Source organism: Apteryx rowi, unplaced genomic scaffold, assembly GCF_003343035.1.
Source record: "Apteryx rowi isolate R43461 unplaced genomic scaffold, aptRow1 scaffold_1033, whole genome shotgun sequence".
NCBI classification, from domain to species: Eukaryota; Metazoa; Chordata; class Aves; order Apterygiformes; family Apterygidae; genus Apteryx; species Apteryx rowi.
The window spans coordinates 136,779-156,857 of NW_020447235.1; the positions used below are offsets into that span (position 1 = coordinate 136,779).

The 20,079-nt window shown below is 50.2% G+C and overlaps 1 protein-coding gene and 2 non-coding genes across 3 annotated transcripts in view; 2 read left to right on the forward strand and 1 right to left on the reverse strand.

Moving 5' to 3' along the window:
• The first annotated feature begins 1,175 nt into the window (after positions 1-1,175).
• TRNAL-CAG lies at positions 1,176-1,258 on the forward strand. Its single transcript has one exon. It is a non-coding gene; the product is annotated as a tRNA-Leu (tRNA).
• A 118-nt stretch (positions 1,259-1,376) lies between these two features.
• TRNAL-CAG lies at positions 1,377-1,459 on the reverse strand. The gene has a single exon. It is a non-coding gene; the product is annotated as a tRNA-Leu (tRNA).
• A 9,020-nt stretch (positions 1,460-10,479) lies between these two features.
• Positions 10,480-20,079, forward strand: part of CX3CL1 (C-X3-C motif chemokine ligand 1) — an 11,572-nt gene continuing 1,972 nt past the window's right edge. Inside the window, exons 1-5 of the mRNA XM_026066952.1 lie at positions 10,480-10,659; positions 14,124-14,183; positions 15,092-15,221; positions 16,171-16,248; positions 19,803-19,923. Coding sequence (XP_025922737.1) covers positions 10,480-10,659; positions 14,124-14,183; positions 15,092-15,221; positions 16,171-16,248; positions 19,803-19,923 — 569 coding nt within the window. The remainder of the gene's footprint in view (positions 10,660-14,123; positions 14,184-15,091; positions 15,222-16,170; positions 16,249-19,802; positions 19,924-20,079) is intronic.

A 20,079-nucleotide genomic window follows, 5' to 3' on the forward strand; every position in this document is an offset into this window, starting at 1 on the left:
GGGGCAGGACACGGAGCGCGGCCGCGGGACGGGGCGGCCCGGCAGGGGGGGCCCGGCGGCTCCAGGGGTGCGTGAAGGGCCAAGCCGTTAGCGCAGGAACACGTCGAGCCGCTTGCCCCGATAACCCCCCTTTCTGAGGTGCCCTTTGGCCTCTGCCCTGCCGTCGTTGCTGCTCTGTGCCGTAACTCTCCGTGGGCTGGAAAACGCTCTTTTGGAGCCTGGGTTTCGTAGGCGAGGGTCAGGTTTTTCTTCCGCGAGGAGACTGCTGCCACCGCCGCGGCGCCGCTGTGTCACCAGCATCACTCGTGGTCTTGTGAAAGGCTGGTCGTGATGCTGTGGGGCCGTTGCAGCCGCACGAGGCTGGATAAAATCTTTTCCCCCAGCTCTCACCTCCACATGGGTCTGCTGGGGGTGGACTTGTGGGGAAATGTGCTGGACTGAACCGCGGGCGGCTGGGACCTGCCGTCCCTGGGAAAGCTCCTGCGTCTGTCCACCGCAGCGCCCCGCGGGCTCGGAGGCGATGGGCCCAGGGCCCAGCGTCCCGCCCGGAGCCATGGGAGGGGGCCTGGCCCTGCATGGAGCCCGTGTCCACGCGATGTTCCCACCTGTGGGAGCAGAAGGTCTCAGCAAGAAAAGTCACATTGTGTGCACTCTGCAAGAAGGAGAGATGGGATGAAGCAAGGAGGATGAGAGGACGTCTGTTCCGAGCTGGCGGAGAGGAGCTGCTTTGGCCAGCACTGCATGTTCATCGCCATCCACGTGCGGGGGGAGCAGATGAGGGGCCTTTCCTCACCAGTTCCCCCTCTTTCGGGTCCACAGAGCTATTGCCTCACAGGGCCCAGCCATGCCGAGGGAGCTGCGACACCCGCACAGGCCTGGCCTGGCTGAGCATCAGGGGGGCTCGGCCCTGCCGTGGGGCTGCCCCTCACCAGGAGGGACGGGGAGGGTGAAGCAAGCCAAGTCTGCCCAGTGCCCGAGTCCTGCTCTGCTTCCACCCAGCCCCAGTGAGGGCACACCTGGGCCTGGTTAGCAACGGCAACCCTGCTCCGGGAGACAATAACCCCCGCTATTGTCCCCTGCTCCGGTCCAGCCGTCAGCGACACCCAAACCTATCGCCTCAAGGCCGTCCCTGGACCTCACTCCAAGCTGGCTGCAGGTAAACGTTAAAACAGCGGGTCAGGATGGCCGAGCGGTCTAAGGCGCTGCGTTCAGGTCGCAGTCTCCCCTGGAGGCGTGGGTTCGAATCCCACTTCTGACAAGCTCCCTTTTTTGCCGCGGCCGGCGCTCTGCCTTTTTAATCGCTGGGCGGGCGCGGGGGAGGAGCCGGCGGTAAAAGCGTCTGCGGAGAGCGGCAAAAAGTCAAAAGACTCAGCACTTGTCAGAAGTGGGATTCGAACCCACGCCTCCAGGGGAGACTGCGACCTGAACGCAGCGCCTTAGACCGCTCGGCCATCCTGACAGCTCCAAAAAACACGCCCGCCGCGCCGTACACAAGCTGGAGCCGCGCCGTCTGCGCAGGCGCCCTCGGCCTCTCGCTTCTCCTCCCCCGCCGCGGTCGCGCGCCGCTGGGGAGCGTCGTGGCCTGGCCGTGAGGGAGGCGGGGAGCGGCGCGCTGTGGCGACCAGGGGGCGCTGCCCGTCCTTCCCTGCCGGCAGGTCGCAGCGACCGCCGCGGCCTGTGCGCGCTCTTTTTCCCGTCTCCGAGGATCTCCTGGGCAAGGACTGAGAGCGTCGGCAGCGCCCGTGACCCCCGCTGCCTATTTGCCGTGGCGCCCGGGAGCTGCTGTGGCTTTCGGCGGTTGGCGCGTGGCTGCTGCGGGACCCCCTGGCTGTTCGGAGGGGCCGTCAGTGGTCAACGGGCTGTTACACCCAAGGGCCCCCCTCTCACCCAGCCACCCGCCAGACGGCGTGGGGAGAAGCGCAGGGGGCAAGGGCCGGTGCTGCCCTGGAAAGCCAGGCCTGCACCTGGGGGTGGTGTCGCTCGACGCACAAGAAGCGTTTGCGGTCGCTTCTCATTGTTTGGTTTTACCGTGAGATTTTGCATGGTGCCTGGCAAAGGCACAAATGTGTCTCTCGGTGGTAAAAAGCTCCTTTCCCTCTGCTTCAGCACCATGTGGCAAAGCTGAAGGCATAAAGCCACTGCTGCTGCACATGAAGGGCAAGGGGTTAAATCTTACAAACAGTTCACTCCTCAGAAGTCACTTTCAAAGAAGCTGGTGCCCTCACGTGCCTTAAAACAACCAACTAAACAATAGAGCCTGTTTTGCAGAGGCTAAATTTGGAGTGTGAGTTAACCTGCCAAGATCATTTCCATCTGCCAGACAAATATACCCTCTGGAAGTTCCTGCCTGGTCTGGGGAAATTCCTGATGCTTGTGCACAAGTGTGTGCACATTAGAGCTTGGCTAGTCTTTGCTCTCCTGACCTGGGGAAAACAAGGAAAAGAAAGGGAAAAGAAACACAGAAGAATGTGGTCCAAACCACACCATGGCTGAAAGTGTGAGTCTCATGTCTTGCTGTCATCTGACCACACCAAGCTTCCTCCCGTGCCAACATGCTGATACTTGCGGGGCCGATGGCCAGGAGCCTGTGAGATTTGGGTGGCGCTGGGCGCTTGCCTCTCCAGGGATGGGAGCAGGGCTGAGGAGGGTGGTGTGAAGCTGGAATGGGGCTGGATGCCATGCTGCAATAAAAGGTTTGTACTGGGCAAAGTGTGGTCCTCATGTGCTGGCAGCAAGCACAGCAGCTTGGTAACTTGCCTCTTTGAAGGCATAGGAAGTGTTTTGGCCTGTTGTACTGGCTTCTCCCTCACCATGATATTCTTCAAAAGTAGTATATTTAGACACAGAGAATCCAATGCTTCTTATAGTTCCCATTCAACATTCAATGAGAGGGAGTCCTGGGAGTGAAGCCTTGTTATCTGTTTTCCATCTGCTGTTGTATTGCAGTCTGTGACACCTTGCAGTTGCCTTAGGGCTTTTTCTGGGCCTGTCCCTGCTCCCAAAGTAATATAAACCCTTCATTAACTCTCTGCCCCACTGATGGTGTGAGTTAACCTATGTTTCATTTGCAAGTTTGGCTCACTTCTCCAGGCAGTTTAGCACCCTGGTGTTTGTGAGTGACAAACATTTTAGGAAGTGTGAGAAGAAAAGAAAGTGTAGCAACCCCTCAAATGGTATGCATACGTATTTTTCTTAAGAAAAAAAATGGGGACCAGAAATAGCTGACAGCGTCTTTCTTGAGGATGTGGCAACAGCTGATTCTCTGTTACGTGGGTCAGTTGCAGAGAACTCAATGCTTAGATTTCCCTATAGCATTGAAAAGGCAAATCATCTCAACACTTTAGGGCAGGTTCTCATGCTTCTTTGGAGTATGTTTAATATTGTTTTCATACTAAATGTAATATAAATTATTCTGGAGAAGTGAGGACTGCTACGGGATTGAAGGACATGCTAGGATGTTTTGAACAACACTTGCATGTTCAGTACAATGCCTTCATCTCTTGGGAAATGGCCACTCTCACCAGGGAGATGGTGCAGTGTCTCTATCCCTCCTTCTCTTCAAGCAAGGAAGGCTGGAAGATGAATTTCACTCTTTTCTGATTACCCATGCTGTATTCTAGGTTTTCTGGAGTGAGGTAGAGATACTAGATTTATGCAATAACAGTGGAAGAGCTGGTATCCTGGCAGGGTTGGCCAGCTGTGCTCTTCCACAAGTTGCTGCATTAACCTTGGATTTTTTTTTCTGCTTTGTTACTGAGTAATGGGACTTTTCTCACTGCTCTGTGAAGACTGGTCAAGTTTGGTCAGATCCTCCTTCCCTCTCACCCTAGACAGGCAGCCTGTGTTAGCTCTGATGTGGGGAGGTGAACAGTGCTTTTGGGGCAGTCTGCATCACACGTGGTTCAGTTGTGAGACAAAGTCCTCTGTGGATCTGCTCCTCTCTCCCTGTCTCCCCCAGCCCTTGTCTCTGCTGGGGAAGTGCTGTGTGCTGGCACAGAAGGGGACCGGCCACTGTGGGACCTGTCCATGCTGGCCTGAGAGGGTAACATGAGGTCTTGGTTGCAAATCCCTTCTAGAGCTGCTCCTGTAAACTAGTAACTTAAACCACTTGAGGCCAGTGTGGTTGAGCCCCAGGGAGTGATTCAAGGCCCAGTTTTGGTGGCCAAACTGTGGTCCCTTTGTCTGTTCAAATCCGTTCAGCCCTGAGAGATGCCCATGGCACTGATCCGAGCCAGAGCTGCACCTGCCTGCACTTCCCAGGGCATTAAACCTTTGGGACCAGCCCTTCCCTGAAAACGCTTTTACTGAAAATACTTTAGCTTTCAATTTGGAGAAAAATCTATATTGAGCCTGCCTTCAGCTTACTGCACTCTCTGCTCATGCTCATGGCTCAGAGGAATTGTTCTGAGCTATCTTTGAGGGAGATGTCTCAAAGAAAGAAAGTCGGGAGAGTGGCTAAAAAAGGCTCAGTGAATGGGCAGGCAGAAAGGGAAAAACCCATGTCCAGAGGATCATAAAAAGTCAACAGAAAAAAAACCCACTTTTTGAATTTGTTAGCCAGCCCATTGTCCTACAGTAAATGTCCCAGTGGCCTCACAACAGTCTGACTGGAGACATTTCCGGTGCTGAGGCAGGATGTTTGTCCACGTCCACGTGCTGAATCTCAGTAGACAGGAAATGATACAATAGTGCTGAACTCATTGCAGCCACATGGCCCCTTGATGTGTGGGTGTAGTTCCTGCTGTGGGATCCAGAGAAGGTGGGAGAGCAGGAGAGGGCCTCCTAGGGGAGTCCCAGCTGTGTAGGCACCAAGAACTCACAGTGACTTTGGTATTTGGGAGTCCTAGTCCACTGATAGCAGCTGGCACTGGCTCTGAGCTACCTGCACCTAGTTAGATCTCCTGGTGTTGCAGCACTTGGAGGGGGAGAAGGGTGTTAATTCTGTAGCTGTGGGAAGGAAGTGGTGCTATGGATAGATTCTTAGCACAGAAACTTTTGCTGAGGAAATAGTAATAGCCACATGTGGCATGTGGTGCAAGAAGCAGAGCCCCTTACAACTCAGGATAATCTACTGCCTGCATTCCCAAGTGGGAGAGTGCTGTTTGATTTCCTTGGTGCAAGCTGTATCCTTTCAAAGAGCGGAAGAGGATGCACCGCAGTTGTGGGCCATAGTACCTATAGGGCTGGGTGGGTTGTACAGTGGGACCAGCGAGGAGCCTTGGCCACGTGCCAGGAGCTGGGGTGTCTCGGGTTTGTTTTATCAGCCATCTGGTAAGTGCCAAGGGAAAACCTTGCATCCCTTGCTAATAGGAGTCTTTCCTCTTCACCAGATGCCTGGAGGTGGTGGCCAGGAGGCTCACGGAGTAGAGGGCTGTCTGCACCACTGCCTTGCACCCCTCCAGCTGGGTGAAGAAGGGAGCCTGTGGGCTGCTAATGGTGGAGATGTTCCCAGATGGCTCTTTTTTGCCTTTTCTCTAACACTGCTGTTGCTCCCCTGTCCTGTCTGTCACAGATCTGGGTGTCCTGGGATGTCTTATTGCCTGTAGTCAGTTTGTTTCCCAATTCCACCCCTCAACCAGACCTATGCTGGCTAAGTCTTAGAGCAGGGTAAACGTGCAGCGTTCTGGAGGTGTGGGCTGGGGCTGGATGTGGAGCACTGTCTGTGTCTCTGGACTGGTACCCCACGGGCAAGTCTGTTCTTGCAGCAGATGGTTGGTTTCATTTTGAGACACAGGTTGCACGTATGAATGCCTTCAGTCACAAGCCCTGGTACAGCACATGACAAGATCAGCTCTGTCTCAGGCTGCTATTCCCCAAATAGCATTTTGAATTGCTGGGTTGCCTCGTGTATGTTTTCTTCAGTTCTCCTGACCTCCATACCCTGCCTCATCAGGATTATTTTGAGTAATTGTGGCCCAGGGCAGGAATCTCCCTTGTCCCTTGCCCCTTGCCCCTGCAGCCCATTTTTTTTCGCTATCTCCAGCTAACAGTGAAGTGTTAATGGCCAGCATCCGTAACCTGTTCCTATTTCAGGAGATGAGACAACTGCAGTGAACCTAAAAACATACTTCTCATCCACCCCAACCTCTTGCTGCTCTAGGTCACAGCTGCATTTTGGAAGATCTGCCCAAGTACTGCTGGTGTCTCCTCTTAGGGGAATCTCCCCGTAGATCCAGCCTCTGTTATGGCAGCTTTCCCTGTTGCTATTTGCTGCCCGCTGGTCTGGAGATGGTTGGAGGAGTGCTTGCATGAGGCACAGGGTGATGGAGGAGGCATGCAGCTGTGATAATCTCAGGAGAGTTCAGTTAAGGCGAAAGTGTGTTCCACTGGGACCAAATTTACTCTGATCACCTAAATAAACTGGTGAGAGAGAGTGTCAACTGCAAGGTTATAGCTGAAACCTGGAGAGAGGCTGGGAGTGGGAGGGAGAGAAAGGGGCCTGGTGACTCTCTAGTCTCTCAGCTGAGCCAGAAGGAGTCTTGAAAAGGGTTAAGAGACTGTGTAGAGAAAGGTGTGCCAGCGTTTGTTGAGTTGTGTGTGTTTCTTGTGTGAGTTCATGTAAAGGCTTGTTGGGTTTTGGGACCTGTAGAGACTCCTGAGGCTGTTTGCTGCAGCTCACGTGCATCCCCTGGGGATGAACTGTGAACTCAGCCTGTGCCTGAGGCTTGGCGGAAAGAGCTGCTTAAACAAGTGGGCTTCTTTAACAGGCAAGTGGGGTGACAACTTTGGTCTGGAGGGCCTAAGAGAGCAGGGCTGTGGTGTCTGGTTTCTGTGAGAGCCTGGCAGGGATCTGAGAGCATGTTGGAGAGGGCCAGATCAGACTTACTGTCAGGTGCAGCATAGTAGAGCACTGCATGTGGCAGCTCCTCTTGCCCTTTGGGAAGGCATGCTGGTGCCATCATCTCTCGCGGAGGTAGAATTCAAAAGGGCAGAGGCCAAAGGGTAGGTTTTGTTGCTGAACTGTGGGCTCACACAGGGAAACTGAGGTCTGGTGTGAAGTAGCACTGAACACCTTGTGCTGAAATTTGTAGTAGTGCTGGAGGTGGGCTTTAGGTTTAGGATTTGAGAACCCATTGGAGGGGATCTAGCTTGCTCATCCAGCCCTCAGCTTCTATCGCCATGTTTTTAGACAATCCCACAGTAATCAGGACTCTGCAGCTATAGTTCTGTGAACCCTCAAGCTTAATCTGGTCCCAGGCTTTTTTTGAGCATCTTGGAGTTGCTTTCCTAGGTGAGACCTAAATTTTAGGTTAGGATAAGGCTGAGTTTTAGAAGCATAGGTCTGTAGAAAACTGCTGAATATTTTTTAATCCTGGATAAAAGTGTTGCTGTCTAGCTTGGCCCAGTCCACTCTGGACATAGACACATGTAGGGTGCACAGGTTGGGCTGCAGAGTCTGATTCTCCATTCAGGCCTGTTGGGCCGGTGGAGGGACCCTGGGACCTGGGGCATCTAGATCTGAACAAATTTTCTCCCCAATGTCACAAGTAAGCGGCTGCTTGATCTGCAGCTGTGCTGAGCTGTGTGAAACATTAGGGTTAGGACCCTTTTGAGAGAGCTGCATGTGTGAGTTTTGAGTCCTGTGAGGGGTCATGAGGCCTGCTCCTGATTCCCTGCAGTGGTGCCAATCCTACCCCAGACTCTTGCAGAGTTAAGGGTCAGCCCCAGCAGTACCTTCATAGAGGAGTCTTGGGAGTCTCTCCTTCTCCCACTGTCCCAGCTTAATGATGAGCCTATGTCAAACTGGTCCTGCAGCTGCTGTTGGAAAGCATGTGGCCTCATGCCCTAAGGAGATGGAAAACAGTGAGCTTTTCCGAGAAAGCAACAAAAAGAGCTGCTTCTGGTAAGCTCCTTCCTTGGACTGGCAGCATTCATGTACAAACAAGTTGGTTGGAGGAGCAGGAAGTGACAGTCTGGAGCGCTGATGTTTATGCTGGCCCACACAGGCAGGCAGAGGTGCTTGAAAGTCATCCGATGGGTCTCAAGGTCTGCATGCGCAGTAGGCAGGAGCTCAGCAGCACTGAGTTCTTCTGTCCCTGGAGTGAAGGGCTGAGGCCAGTGCCTGGCTGTTCCTGCTGTGAGATGGGGCTGGATGGGTGGATTGCTGGTGTGGTGGACTTGCTGCTCCTGCTGCTATGGGAAAGAGAGAGGGAGGGAGGGATGGGGCTGCTGCGAAGAGACATATGCCTTCATCCTCTTCCACAGTCATGGCAGCAGGTACCAGCCTTGTCCTGGGCTCTGGCAGAGGTGCAATAGTAGAGCCATGGTATGCTTCCTGCTCCCTACCTTTTGCTTGTGGCCACAATGACCCTTGGAGGATCATTTGCCATGTAGGGCACTGATGGGAAAGAGAAGAGACACTTCCCACCTTGGGGACAGACACAGCATGGCCACTCCTACACAAGGGCAGTCCTGGCACCAACTCCTGCAGCAGCTAAGGCTTTCTATCGTATGTGAAGGTTTCTGTCACGCTCGTTGTGACCAGACCTGCTGCTGCGCTCCCCCATCTTGCCTACAGTGCAGTGGTGAAAGACAGCCCTTTGGGGCTATTCTGACACTTCCTTCTTCATGCCAGTTCTGTGGAAATAATTGCCTTCAGGGTCTGAAGCTACACAGATTGCAACACCAGGACATCTCTCCAGCTCTGCATGCACTTAGCAGGAGCCCTCTGGGCCCTGGTGTGCGCAGGCAGCCCATTCTGGCTGAGTCCCAGCATGATCCTTTGCCTTAGCTGGAAAGTAGCCCCAATTTCATATATGTCACCTAGCCACACATCCCAAGAAGAGCCTTCCCCACCTCCTGTAGTGGGGAAGAGCTTGCTCCCAGTGACTGCGTTGCTCTGCAGGAAATAAGTGAGTCCTGTTTAGGAAGATCTTAACTGTGCTGCAAGCCAACTGGCTCTGTGTTTGTTTCTTTGCATGCAGTGTTTTAAACCAGCTTAAATCTTGTTTATTGCAGCAGCCATTTGTTGTCCCTGGCAGCCTCCCTGGGATGGTTGCAGAGGAGTGGTTTGTTCTCGATTCTGGCTGCTGAGGAGAGGCATTGATTACTGCAGTCATGCACCTTTCTGCAACACATGTGCAAGCAGCATGGCTAATCCCTGCCCTGTCTGGTGTTTGCAGATTGGTCAAATCCTGTGCGCTGTGTGTGCGACTCACCCGACTGCCTAGGCTACCTATGCTGTGGCTTGCCTCTCACAGCAATCTGCCACTGGGATCGGCTCCTGGCTTGTGGGGCAAGGATGTGTTTGGGATGCGGTGCTGCCAGGGGAAAGAGCTCCATGCCATGGCCAGCACCACATGACCCGATCCCTGTTACCCCCCCGCCACCCCCTGTGCTATTTGATGCAGGGGTAAAGAAGAACCTCGAGACATCTGGTTTTGCACTGAAGCACTTGGAAGTGACTGAAGGCAAGATAAGGCTGGGGCTCCCCCCCCAGGCTGGGGCTAGCCCCCTGTGGCCTGGCTGGCTTGGGGTCCTGACTGGTAGCCGTGGGCTGCCTCACTGGAAAATTACAGCGCGTCAGCACTTTGCTCTGTGTGCTGGACACTGTCTGTTGAGCCCAAATTTGCTTTCCTTCGCAAGAAAGGAGGAAACGATCATTTTCAGAGAAGTGAAAGCTTGTATGATCTTCTCTGCTATTTTTAAAAACAACATTTTCTAAGTAAAGTGTTTTCTTAAAAACACAAGCAGTTACTTTCCAAATAGTGTTTGCTCCATCCCCTGAAGAGATGCTGAATACAGACAGTCCCAAACAGCTGCTCCTCGTTTCCTGCCTTTTTCTTTAATATGAGAAAGCTCAAAGTCATGCTTTGCCAAAAAGATTTTCTGGATTCCCTGTCTTTTAGTACTCTCTTTTACTATATTAATGGCTCAAGAGCTTTATATTCAGCATAGAGTGAGGGAATTTCCAAAATGAGAGGTCACCTTTGGCTCTAAGGAGTAGTCTTCTGAGGCTGGTACTTGTTGCCTTGGCCAGGACAGCTGAGGTTGTTGGGTCATTTCTGGTCTGCTCTGGGCCATACCACCAAATGGTTTGACAGACACATAATGGCACTGGAAAAGCCATAGGGGTTTCTCCAGATGCAAGTCTTTTATAGTATTCTCGGAGCACCAAGTGTCTGCGCTCATGGAACAAAGCTGGGAAATCATTGTGTGAAAAACCAGCTGTTTTTGTAAGAGGGAAGACATTAAAATATTCCTGTGCCATTTTAGACCAGTCTGCAAGAAAACAAACTATCCTGATAGCTCGGTGGCATTGCTGTTGCAGGGGTAAATCTGCTTTATGAATGAGTGTTGTGAAAGATCATTTTCCCCTTTGATTTATGATGGAGGACTGGGGAATCACTTCAGCTCTGGAAATGTGTGCAAGGCCAGTGACAGAGGCTGCAGGACAGTGGTCATCTGTTCTCTCATGGGAGTTGGTGCTTCATTACAGAGGAATGTGGATGGTTGTCCAGGATTTCTGGACAGCAGACCATGGTGGGAGCAGCAGTGTTGACTGTGGCTGTGAAGAAACAACAGCTGTGGGACTTCAGAACAGTAGCTTTGGGACTTCGGAAGCTCCCTATATGCAGGGGATTACGCTGCAATCGTTCTATGCAGACACAGAACATCCCTTACATCAGGGACAAGCTGCAGGCACTGGCCTCGTCTGTGGTACGCATTCAATAGGTCTCCTGTGTCCTGACACACAGACCTCACTGGATGTGAGGTCCCCGAGAGAAGCAGAAGCCCAGTTCTGGTAAGTGTGCACAGCACTGCTGCAGTAGTGCTTTAGCTGCCTTGGGTCTAATGCTTTCGGGTATGTTCTCCCTGTAGCTGTGCTGCAGTAAAGGGGGATTGAAAGTGGTTGAGCCGCCAGCCCCGCCAAGGAGAGGTGGGTACGGTGAAGCATCAAGTCGCCACAAGGCAGCTTGGAGCTGTGAGTAAGCAGAGAAAGTCATGCTTGTGCTTTGGTGTTGGTTCCCCTTACTTTGGAAGAGGGTGAGAGATGACATTACTCCAGCAACTCATGGTTGCTGCCTATGTCTAGAGGTTCCCAGAGCCACTACGGTGGGTTCACATGAGTAACTCAGGAGCAGGTGCAAACTGCTGCTTACCCAGGACTCTGCTTACCTCTGCTCAAACAACAGAGGAAGGGTAGGAGTAGGTACAACAGGCACGAAGAGAGGAAAGAGAATCTCATCATATGTCCAGAGCTGGAGTCCTGGTTCACCCTGTCTCCTTTGCACATAAAGACTGGCTGGTTATTCCCAACAGCCAACTGTGTTCCCGTCACCTCCTTCTAGTAAGCTTCCATGACAGGGAGGAGAAACTCGGCATCATGGTGAGCAAGGGATCTACTACCAGAGGTGCTGGGCTTCCCTGCTCCAGTTCAGCCTAGAAGACTAGTTGCTGGGGTCTGGGGAGCTCTCTCATCATGCAGTGGAAGTCATTGCCATTATTGTCTGATCAGAACTGGGGTGTTTTTCTTCCAGATAACGTACAGCCTTCTAGGTCCAGAGCACATGGTTTCCAGGAAGACAGACCTACTGTAACACAGAGCGCCTAGTCCTTCCTGTATGGGGAACAAGAATGGCCAAGGAACATGCATTTCTAACATGGAAACACCCTGAAGGACAAGGGCCAAGTTTTAGTGTCGTTTACTGTTTATTTAGTACACAACTCTTGTTCTCCTTGCATATTGCTTTTGAAGGGTCAAGCTGCTTTTTGCCTTCAAGAACAATTCCCCCGGTGTTAGTCATGCCTTCCACCTCTCTGCGAGAACCTTGAGACTGTACAGTGCACAGCTCAAGCACTTGCCTGTGGACAGCCCTAGAAAAGCTGCAGTGGATGGGAAATGCTCAGAGTGATGGAGCTAATTTTCTGTCTCTGATGGGGAAGAGGGGATTTGGCCCATGGTATCCAAGGTTTGGAGCACCGAGCAAACATACCCAGCTAATGCTTGCCAGAGAGAAACCAAAAGTTATGGGTATGGCATCAGATGAGGCTTCTCAGCATGTCCTGTGCAGCCACTCACATCCAGTCCACACCAGACCTTGCTCTCCTTTTCTCTGCAGCAGAGCCAGTGTTTAAGTAGCAGGACATCCATTATGGCTGATATGTAACTTTCCTTAGAGTGGAGCAGGAATTGGAGCCAGACAGTCCAAACTCCAACCTTGCCACTGAACTGTTTGGCTTGAGTCACAGAGTCCTTTTCCTAGTGCTAAGGATCAAACTTGGAGTTGGGTTATCTGGCCCAGAGGTTACAGTCCCAAGTCTGACAGTGCACAGTGCATTAGGTGTGGTCTGTCTTCCCTAACCCAATCAAGGTTGCTTATACATATGTTTGTTCATGTTTTTTTCCCTGGCCATGTGTCAGACTAGGCTGAAAGGCCTTCCTCCTTATTTCTGAGATAAATGGACCATGGCAGAGATCCAAGCCAACCACGTTTGCTGGTGCTTGAGCTTGCTGATTTATAGCCTGATTGTGCAGTGTGGACATATGTGGCTGTCCTGACTACTAAACCTCAGATTGCTCCTCTACAGTAGGGGAGAATGCTGTTTGCAAGAGAAGGCTGTTATTGGCTGTGCTCTAAGCAAACACGTAAATCCAGATTGCCTGTATCCTGTCATTTGGACATTGGTTCTCCTTTTTCATCTTCACCTTCATAGTAACAAAGAAAGGTCTCTTCTGGATTTACCACAAGATCTTTATAAAAGATGCCAGGCAGGTTAGGCCAAAGGTATCCACAAGCATAGCATAGCACTGGGGTTGCATGGCACATTCCTGTTTGTTTCCTTTCTGTCTTCCAGGTTGTCCTTCCCAAGGCCAGATCATGTTTGCAGTCGGTGGGGTGCTGTCAGCAGTGTGTGCTGCCTGCAGGAGACATTTTATGTCTAAATCTGACTGCCTTGGGAGACTGTGGAAACTGAATGCATTCCACCAAAATCTTGTTATTGGCAAAAGGGAACATGACATATATATAGACCTCAAAAATTATTGTTAGTCCAGTTAAGGTTTTAGCAGTCTAATAGTCCAAATTTTCTAGTTAATGCAGAAAAGCCTCATTAATACTGCAGGTAAGTTGTTATACAGGAAAAAAGAGAAAGCTTTCCTGGTATCTACTACTGTTCTTCAGTGTTAGGTCACCCTTTCAAGGCATGTCTCGGTCCTAAGGGTGACCTCAAGAAATCTTCTTCAAGTCTTCCTAAGGAAGAATGGAGGGGAGTTGTGATGTGCTTGTCAGCATCCTGAGGTCTTTGCTGGAATGATATAATGTTCATGGTGGGCTTTGTTCCTCCTCAGCCTTGGTCTGCTTCATTTCATTTCTATACATTTTCATCACACAGTCTGCCTATGTGTTAATTTTGTCCACTGGTTCCCAGTTACCCCATTTTTCTGTTCCTTACTATCTTGAAAGCTGATTTTATCTGACTCACAGGGCTGCAATCCACTGATTGACCACTGTGATTTGTGTTTACGGACTGGGACTGCCAGTATCATCGTGTGCCTGCCCTCTTCCACATCATGTTTTATTTTACAGTCCCAAAGCCACACTGAATAACTACTTGCTATTCCTATAAACTAAAGCAAAACTAAAATTTAGGCAATAGCAATTGCCTAGACAATTTCCATCATAACCAAATAAATGAAAATCGACTGAGGCCAAGACAAGCCCAGAGAAGTCCCAAGACCCTTCACTGTCAGATCAATACAAAGCCTATGGCTTTTTGCTAGTAGCAGCAGAAAATCTTCTGAGCTACACTAGGTTCCCTGGCTTTGGGTTTTTCAAAGTTGTGAAAGATCTGGAAGAAGCGCAGGAAGAGGATGGGACTGGTGTGGTGGAGGGACATGTGTGCAATGAGATGGGAAGGGTGGTAGAGGAAGTGGGCTGGGAGCTATGATGCCAGTTTTCTGCTGTCTAGGCTGTCACAGTTTGTCAGAGCTGCCCAGTCCTGTCTGAGTCGATTGCTGTGCCTTTGTGGCCTGGTTTTGGTGGTAACTGTAGGGTTCGCTGGTGGCTTAGGCTCACAAAGCTGCTGGCACTTGATGGTTTTCTGTGTCCTGCAGAGTCACACTGAGGCTGCTCTCCAGGCAGCTGCCCTCTGCCCTTATGCTGTGGGATTTCCTTTTGCAGGTGGTGCCTCCAAATCCAGCTCCCGAGCTCGCTGGGAGATCTTCAGTCACTGAGAGGCAGGTATCCTGGAGCAACAAAGTCCCCTAGCAGGTAAAAATCAGTATCAGTCCACTCAGTGCAAGGAAAGCAGCTGCTATACCCTGCCAAAGAGCTGTGTGCACCTTAAAACCAAACAAAGTCTGCCCCAGATCATGCCTCTAACAAACAAAAGCACTCACCTTACTACCTTACGGGCATGCTGGGGCCTTTCCTCAGTCTTATCTGTTTGCAGAAGGAGCATAACCTGTTTTTACAGGGGAGATGTGAGCGTGGGTTGGTTATGCTATTGAAACAAGCAGCCAGGGTGTTCAGCCTCAGACAATGCCAGTTCCTGGAATAAAAACTTCCTGCAATGCTCTGCTGAGCCTGAAAAAATGCTATTTAGGGAAGTGGGGTAGAAAAGTGTCCCAATAGATACAGTATTTTCTATTCTGACTGGATCAAATAGACTAGTTCAAGATTTTTTAAATTTTTTAAATGCCTTTCAAAAGGGGTTTTGCTATCTATTATAATATAAGCAAAGGCTGAAGTTAGTAGCCGGAAGTTTTGTCCAAATCTTTAGAAAATTCATCTTATGGGAACTTCAGGGTTTTTCCTCTGTTTTGGAAAAAAAATCCCATAACTAGAATTGTTGGAATTTCCCCTGGCTCAGAGAAGCCAGATTTCCACCAGAGAGAAAAGAAAAGATTTTCTCACCTAAAAAATCTCTGGGAAAAAAGATTTCAAGGGGAGCCACACTGTCTCAAACTTGATCTTATCTTCAACTTTTGGTAGAGGGAGTTGGCAGGGGAAATTATGTATTCAACTGGGATCTGTGATATAAAAGAGGAAGTAAAAGTGCAGGATATGACTCCATGTTGGCAGGTCCACTTCAGATCTGGCTTGTTGCAAGTGCTGGGAATCCCCTAAGCCATCCCTGTTGATTCCAGAACCAGGGACCTGTTACCCATGTTCTTAGCATCAGCAAGAACCTAATGGCTAATACCTTGTCATATACCAGAGGGCAGGGCTATATTAGCAAGTGCACCACAGATGGCATGCCCAAGAAACAAGAAACTGGTTGAGGTCGGACCTAAGAATAGCTAGTAGTTGCAGAGACTGCTAACAGAGAGCTGGGATGGTCACAGCTCCCTGCCAGCACAGGGCAGCATGGCTGCAGACTTAGAGCATGCTGGCCAGAAGAGGATCTCTGGGAGGCTCTTTTACTGCTGGTTGGTAAGCACAGCAGGGCCAGCAGCCCATCCATGTGAGTGTGACCCAGCTAGCATGGGTAGCTGAGGTGTCCCTGGAGAGCTAATGCACATCCCACTATCCCTACAGCCTTATCTCTGCAGTCGTTGCTCAGGGAGGCCACTGAGTCTCTCGGCTCACAGCTTCGTTCGGCTCTGGTGGTGTTCTCATCTCCTAACAGGCAGACTGGTGTCAGTTCACCAGCCTAGCTGATGAACTTGTGATGCTGATGAGCAAATGCTACCTGATGATTCTGCTCTAAGATGGCTTCAAAAAGGAGGGGAATAACTGCTGTTGTGTCCAGGGTAAATCAGAGGCTTAATGGGTGTCAGGGAGCTGTGGGTTGGAGTTAGGGGAAAGCCTTCAAAGTCTAAGGAAAGTGATGCTGTAGCACAGGCTGTCTGTGTGAGAGACACGCCAGTGAGATAGGAGGATGCAGTAGCTGACTTCCAAAGTTCCCTTCCAGACTTATTTGTCAATGAGTTTGGAGGTGCTTCACATGTGCTATGAAAAGCTTATGTAAATTTGCTGGGGAATTTCAGGAGTTGTCTAGCTCCTGAATACAAGCAATATTCCCTCCCCGTCCCAGCTTTTCCCTCCGCCTACTGTCGTCACTGTGAGATACATGTGGGGGAGCTAAATAACAGTGGAAACTCCTGTCGGGATTTTATACTCTTGGAATGAGCTGCAGCAGCTTTATTGCTCCAGGGGATACAGTAGGCAATCAGGAACAAAAATACTGCCTGTAAGCCTTCTCCGTGTACCCTTCCTACTGCAGATCACAGGAACATGAAGACTCTTTCTCTGCAGGTCCTGTTTGTGCTGAGGGTCTTGTATCTGGGGACCCTGACTGAAGGTAAGGCACGACTCCACTTAAAACCTCTGGGCTCCCTAGGAGAGTGGTGACGTTAATGCAAGGGGTTGGTGAAGTGTGCCTGGTGGGGAAGTCTGATGCTGAGTCAGATTAAAGGCAGTAAGAGACCATGTCCCTTCATTGACTGTGGGAAATCTTTTGGCAGGAACAGGCTGGGCATTTTGGGAAGTGAAGTGGGGAGGCTACAACAGTACTCCTTGCAGCAAAGTAGTCAACACCCCTGTGATGGCTTGTTACCTGTTTGCACTGAGGGTAGGTGGGGGGATTGCTGGAGAGACTTTTAATGGTCAGTATTAGAAAAGAAACATGACACAAAGTCCCCCCTGGGACAAGGCAAGGGAGGCAGATCACAGTCTGTCAAAGGATGGGTGTCTGTCCATACAGGCACCCAGGTCTCAGGACGCCTGTGCCCCAGATGTCGGTGTGTGGTGTGTTGCCTGCAGCTGCGGTCACTGCGTATGCTCTCCTGCTAATGCCTCACCTGTGTGTATGTACAGGTGGGAGACGCTCTGCTAGTCTCTGGATAGAGATCCTTGCATGCTCTGGGGTGGTGGGCTGAGTGGAAGCTGGAGAAGAGGACAGGAGGTGGGTGCATTTCTCCCTGGGCTGATCTCAGTTTAAGGCATCTATCACGTAGATCAGTAATTGCTTCACAAGAGCAGCAATTAAGCAGGGTTGAACGCCAGGCTAGCAGCAGGCTTCTCAGCAGTGCAGACAAAGCTGGACTTTGCCTCCTACGAGGGGATGGTGTATTCTCTGCTATGGGAAGGGAAAGAGGCAGAGAGCCCTTAAGATCTGTGCTTGTTCCCCTGCTGCCACCAGATGGGAGGAATGAAGACAGCAAGAAAGATAACTGGGGAAGGAGGTTCCTCCTCTCCTCACACCTCCGTCAGGGTACCTGTGCATCCCCTCATCCTCCACAGTGGGGCAGGGCAGGTTCTCCAGGGCTTGCCCGAATAATGTGGGCAGTGGGGACTCTGACTGGTTTATCCTTCCCTGGCAACATGCTACCCGCTTCAACACTGCCTAGCTCTGCCTGCATGTGGCCAAGCATCCATCTCCTAATGGATGAAGGAAAGGGATGGAGTCAAGTGGGCTCTGCAGAAACAAGGATATTACCTGGGGATGTGGTGGCTCTCCTTGCCCAGAGTCTCTTGAGGAATCATCCTGAAAAGCAGGTATTGAAGGCTTCCAGTGTGCCCTCTGAGGAGTGGGGGCCATGGGTGGGAAAACTCCCAGGCCTTGGCTTTCCCTAAGATCCCCTTGGCAAAGGTTTGGATAGAGCTTGGAGATGTGGGGCTGCATGCTCTGGGAGGACAGAAGACACCAGGGCTGGCACTGTGCTCCCTGTGACCGTGTATGTTCCTTTAACTCAGGGGACTTTCTCGTAGCTGTGGCTCTGCCCTCTCCTTGGAAGATGCTTTCCAAGCCCCTCCACTCTGGGGAAAAAACATCATTAGTTCAGCTAATTTCAAACCATTTCTTTATGAAAACAACTGGAAAATCAGTTATTGATTATTAGCCTTTCTTTGAACTGGGATTTCTCAAAGGAAAGATGTTTGAGGAGCAGCTCAGTAGTTGGACCTCTCCTAGCTAACAGGAGCCATAAGAGACACATTTGGGATATATTCCCTCCATGCCTATCCAAAGACAGTCACTGCTCTAAGCAATAAACTATGAGGCAAATAAAATGTTCCCTCTTTCAGCTCAGGGCCTTAGTTGCATGATTTTAAATATCCTGAATTTCTTTCTTCATGCTCAAGGTTAAATCTGTCCCAAGCCTTTTTTCCCTTGATCAGAGTGGAAAGGCCTTTGGGACTCTGGCTTTTCTCTGCGGGTGGTGGTTGTAGGGCATTTCCTGACAAATCCTGCCTTGTTGCAAGGTTTTAGGATGCTGACAGCAGTCTGCCCTCTCCCTGTGGCATAGAGACTGGGTTAATTGTCTTCTGTGCTTTCTGATGAAGGGTTCAAGGATGTTAAATCATGCCGTGATGTATTTGGGGCATGGTGGTTCTGTGGACTTGCAGAACTAAATATCTGTGCCCTGGAGTAGAGTGGTAGAGTAGTAATGCTTTCCTCTGAGCAGCCCCTGTGCGCTCCCTGCCATGCAGATCCCTGCCTGTCAGTGGGGAAGGATCTGCCTCTCTTGTTGCAGTGCATCATGTGTTGAACAGTGTTCCTGGAAGTGGAAGACACCAGCCATAGCTATGTGCCATAGCTAATGAAAGTGCCACAGAAAACACTACTGTCTAAACAGAGGGTTTTGGTTTAGCATTACAGAGATGTAGAGATTGAAATGTTCTTCTGTAGAAGGGCCACAGGAGGGTTTGATAGGGATTTCTTTGCAACCATGGTTTTCCTCAGTAAATGTATCAAAAGACACTGGACAGATCCCCCAAGCTCAGAGGATGTTCCTGGAGCGACGCTCATTCTTACACCCAATGGCTGGATCATTCCCAACTGAACTTCACCAAATTCATCTGGGAATCTGAGTGTTTTGTAGAGACTACATGATTTAAACCAGCCTCCAGCTCTTTTCTTCAGAGGGGACTTTGGAGAAGTTAGGACTTGTTTTTCTAAGTTTTGCCCCCTGGGCCATAGAAAGTGAATTGCCAGACTGTGTTGTGTAACCTCTACTCACTTGGCAAATGCTTATTCTTTGAGGCAGGAATAATAAGGTGCTGGAATGAATTCTCCCCAAGGCTGTATGCTTTTGCTGAATCAAGTGGGGTTTTATTTTTACACTTTGCAAAATGAAAACCATACTTTCTAGTGGAGTGGAAAACATAAGTTTGATGAGAAATTGTGCTGTGGCTTTGAAGCTGCGCTGTTGAGATGTCCCTACTTAGATAAAAGCTATGGAAGCAACATATCATTCACCAAAAGATCCTTTCTTTGTGCCTTTTCTCCGAGTCCAAGTGGCATTCAGAAACTGTATAACAACCAAGCTGAACAGAGAGTTAGGATGTTTGCTTGGGGAGGAAGACCTACAAGGGGAAGAAATATAGCTGATGGAGACAGACAGGACAAGCATCCTACCTTCTGATCTGCTCTGTCTGCACCAACAGCCAGTTATTGATGGCTGTAGTAGATCTTTTGGGGATGAAGAAATTTGTCTTCTGAGAACTGTGCTGAGACTAGTCCTCCTGTCTCACAGCTAAGCTGTGTGGAGGGATGATATTTCTAGGGGAACTACTAATCCAAAGGTGAAAGGCCCTGCAGATTCCCAAGCAGTTCCTGCATATCCTATAAGGCAAACTGCAACTGTGTTCCAAGACCCCAAGAGTTTTCACAGTATTTTTTAGGGGCTTTCTGACCTATTTTTTAGGGGTATCATCTGACCTGTTTGGATGATTCCAATAATCATGGCCTTGACAGGATTTGTTTTCGTAAAGACACCTCATTTTAGCAGAGATTGGAAACTTCTGTGATAAGCTTTGGACTCCTAAAGAGAGAATGAGGAAAAAGAATCAGTGCCAATTTTTATTGTATCTAATGATAAACCAATGTTTAATATGTTGAAAATTTTATTTCAGGGCAACCTAAAGCACATCTGAAGTGTTCAAAGGAGTGTGGCCGTTTTACATCCAGAATACCTGAGGAACGGATAAAAAGCTATCGCAGGACTGAACCACAATGCACCAAACAAGGCATCATGTAAGTACCATCTTACTGTCCAATTCCCTTGCAATATTCACTCCACAACTGATTAAGTAGAAACCCTGTCAGCCAATGCCCTTGTTTGGAAACAAAGAGCATTTTGGAAACAGAGCAAACACTGATATTTATTTGGAGGGTGCTTCCCCCCCCCCC